General features: G+C 57.2%; 1 protein-coding gene across 1 annotated transcript; it reads left to right on the top strand.

The window, feature by feature from the left end:
• Positions 1-946: 946 nt before the first annotated feature.
• LOC123105322 (uncharacterized) lies at positions 947-2,191 on the top strand (the record flags this gene model as incomplete). The annotated part of the gene is given in 1 exon segment (XM_044527369.1): positions 947-2,191. A coding segment is annotated over 1 exon segment (873 nt). The 3' UTR covers positions 1,835-2,191.
• Positions 2,192-3,645: the final 1,454 nt, after the last annotated feature.

The raw sequence follows: 3,645 nt of genomic DNA on the forward strand, positions 1-3,645 counted from the left end.
GGGCCAGGGGAGGACAAGCGCGCACGTCCCGCCCGTCCGCGCTGTCCGTTTTACCCCAAAACCGGCGCAACTTTGGGCCGGGGATGGGTCGAAAGCGGACACAAAGCGGACAAAAGTCCGTTTGCGCCCACGCGCTGGGCCGTCTCGTTTGTTCCTTTTACCCCAAACGGACGGGGCGGATAGGATAGAGTCGCGCGGTGGAGTTGGCCTCACGGAGTGCTACAGTGGTAATGGCGTGTTGCGTGAAAGCACTTGCGCACGTAGCCCCCCAATGGCGCGCCACCATGTGGCCGCGGCCTCCCATGGCCGCCCAATCCCACTTACGCCGGGGCCCCGCCCACTGGGCGCCCGCATATATTCGCGTCACCACCGCCGCGGCGGACGAGCCACCGGCCGGAGCCAGCCAGTTGCCTGCTGGCCTCCTTTTCCAACCCCTTTCTTTTCTCCCACTCGTGTGCGTGTGTGTACGTGGTACCGTAGACAAAATCCCACTACATCTTCTTTGATAACCATGGCATTTGTAGCAGTCGTCTGCTATACAGTTTACTAGTAGCATTTCCAAGTGAGAGTCGTAGGGCTGAGAGGCCGCCACTCAACTTGACAAGCATAATAATTTATCAGCAGCGGAAAAAAGTGGGAAAAAGAAACCAAAGGAAAGGAAAGGAAATGGCGCACTCAGCCAGCCAGCCAGCCACAGTAGAGAGTACGTAGCCCCCAGTTAGCGTTAGCCAAACTGCTCAACTGCTGCTGCTACTCCAACTCTTCTCCTGCGTCCGTTGCCATATATAGAAAAACAAACCCTCGCCTTTCTCCTGGGCCGAACCACACATACCACTCCAGTGCACGCACGCTCGCCTCCCCCTCCCTCCCTCGCTCCCCTTTGTGGATATAATCATATCCTTTCCCACGACCTTGTTTAATCGCGTCGCCCGCGGATATACAACCCCGCCGCCGCCGCCACATGGACATGGACTCGCCCCCTGTGTCTGTGCCCATGCCGCCGTCCAAGCCGGCCGACCTCTCGCTCACGCTGGCGCCGGCGGCGCAGTCCGTCGCCGAGGCTGACGGCGGGGCCGGGGCGGGCGGCGACGGCGCGTGCGTCGACGGCAAGGACGTGCGCCTCTTCCCCTGCCTCTTCTGCAACAAGAAGTTCCTCAAGTCGCAGGCGCTCGGCGGCCACCAGAACGCGCACAAGAAGGAGCGCAGCATCGGCTGGAACCCCTACTTCTACATGCCGCCCACCTCCTCCGCGCACCTCCACGCCAATGCCGCGCCGCCCAACTCCTCCGGCGCCACCGCCTCGGGGCCCTACGCCGGCTCTGTCGCGGGTTCTACCGCGACCGCGCCGCCCGGCGTCGCCGCGGGCCTCCCGGCGCACGCCTACGCGAGCCGTGCCTACGCGGCCTTGCCCACCACCTTCCCAATCGCCTCCCACAGCTCCATCATGGTCGGCTCCGACCGGCTCCAGTACTACGCGCCGCCGCAGGGAGCGTCGGCGTCCTCGGCGGCGACCGGCGAGCTGTACAGCGGCGGCATGCAGCAGGTGTCCCGCTTCGCCGCCGCGCACCAGCAGCAGCTCCTGGCCGTCAGCAGCAGCAGCAGCAGCAGCGAGCGCGCGATGATGGCCGCGGCCGAGCAGCCCGGCGCCGGGCGCGACGAGCTGATCGACATGCTCAACTGGAGGCGGGGCTGCCACGGGCCGACCGCCTCAGCGGCCGCCACCACCCCGTCGCCCGCCAGCACCACCACCACGCTCACCTCCGGAGGCGGCAGCATCTACAACAACAACGGCGAGGAGGCCGAGGAGGAGCTGGACCTCAACTTGAGCCTGTAGCAGCATGCAGCGGTGAGCTCGCCGGCCGGCCGGCGCCGCCTCCAAGACCAAGACAAGGTTAATCCATGGCCACGTAGTACCTCTACCCTTCTACAACTCCTGTTCGCCCGGCTATTCATGTCCCCTACCGCCCTTCACCACGACGTACGTAGTACCGCCCGCCCGCCCGCCCGCCCGCCAAGATTAGTTGTTTTTAATTAATTAGAGAAGAAGAAGAAGAAGATGTTAATTAATTAATTAGTTCCTCGATCGACCCTCCTTCAGTCAGTCTCCTGTATGTTAATGCTGCTAGTAGTGGTGAGCTGTGCTCCTCCTTGTAATCGTGCTCTTGAATTTCACCCCCTGTTCGTCTCTTCATCTTTTTTTAGCTTCGTTTTCCGGATCGAATGGGAGGTGGAATCGTCGACAGTTGGGCACAGTGCGGGCGGGCGGGCGGGTCGACATGGCCGCCGTGGTTAATGAATGTTTGGCATCTGTGGCGCAGCCGCATCTGCCTATCAATCTATCTTGGATTTGGTGCTCTTTTGCCTTTGATTATTATTATAGTATTATTAGCAGTGTAGTTTTTTATGGGCTCGAGTGAAGGCCCTCCTACCTTTCATCATCATCAATCCAGCTAGTAATAGTACTAGTCAGAACCTCAACGCACGTACTACCTCTCTTTCGGTTTACAGGGTGTGTGCGTACCCTTAGGTCGTTAATTTAACCAACTTAATAAAAATCATATATTATAAAAAATATATTAATATAAACTTCAGATGCTTTATTTTCAAACCGTATAATTTTTGTGTTATATAGTTTATATTAAGATGATAAAATTGACAACCTAGATATACGCGTAGGACTTATAAACTGAAACGGAGGTAGTAGTACCAGTGTGATGCTGTAGTGGCGAACTGACCAAGGATGGAAACTTTGTAATGTCCATCGGGTCGAACGTGTCGGATCTGGCACGGAGATATCAGCCGTTTCGACGAGGGAATCATTCGTTCTTCCGGGGGGTGGGGTGGAACGAACTGGGCCGGCGGACCGAGGGAGTCAGGTCGGGTCACGCACCCGCGGGACAAGCCGATGCCGCCCAATGGCAATGGCATCGGCATCGCCATCGCAGCGAGATTCGTTGCTGGACTGGACTGGACTGGACTGGATGTGCATGCGCACTGTGGCCCGTGCGCGCGGGGACGGGAGATGGTCCAGACTCCAGAGCGCAGGGCAGAGCAGTTCATTCGCTGGAAGCCGCAACGCTTGGGTGCGTCGAGCGGGCAGGCGCGGGGCAGCGGAGGGAGGGGGGCAGTGGGGGAGCTCGACGGCTGCCTTTTTGGCTCCTTTTCGTGGCCGGTCGAGTCTGTCGCCGTCGCGCATCAGTCGCCCGGACCATCGTTTTTCTTTTCTTTTTACCGGCTGCTAGATGGATATATAGATAGATACTCCCAGCGTCCAACGAAAATGAGATCGCATGGCATATATACCCCCGGGAGAAAAAACGTGTTCTACGGAATACGATTCCAAAGCTGTATCTATACTATTATTACAATATGACCCGTCGAATGGAAATGATTGCCGTTTATGCGCCAACTTGTAATCGCAGCTTGGGATATTTTTCTATTCTAAACGATTGGTTGAGGGGAGACAATGAGATAGCGTGCTAAAATGAGACAAGCCCTGGGGAGTATGTGTTGGGGTGAATATTATGGATGGTGCGATGTAAACAAGATTAAAAAAAATACATGTTCAATGAGAGGAGACGTTCCCGTCGGCTACCAGGCGTCTACAGTAACTTCGTAAAAATCTCAAAATGATATGTCAGCTCG

The sequence above is a fragment of the Triticum aestivum genome, chromosome 5A (assembly GCF_018294505.1).
Source record: "Triticum aestivum cultivar Chinese Spring chromosome 5A, IWGSC CS RefSeq v2.1, whole genome shotgun sequence".
In the NCBI taxonomy this organism is placed as follows: Eukaryota; Viridiplantae; Streptophyta; class Magnoliopsida; order Poales; family Poaceae; genus Triticum; species Triticum aestivum.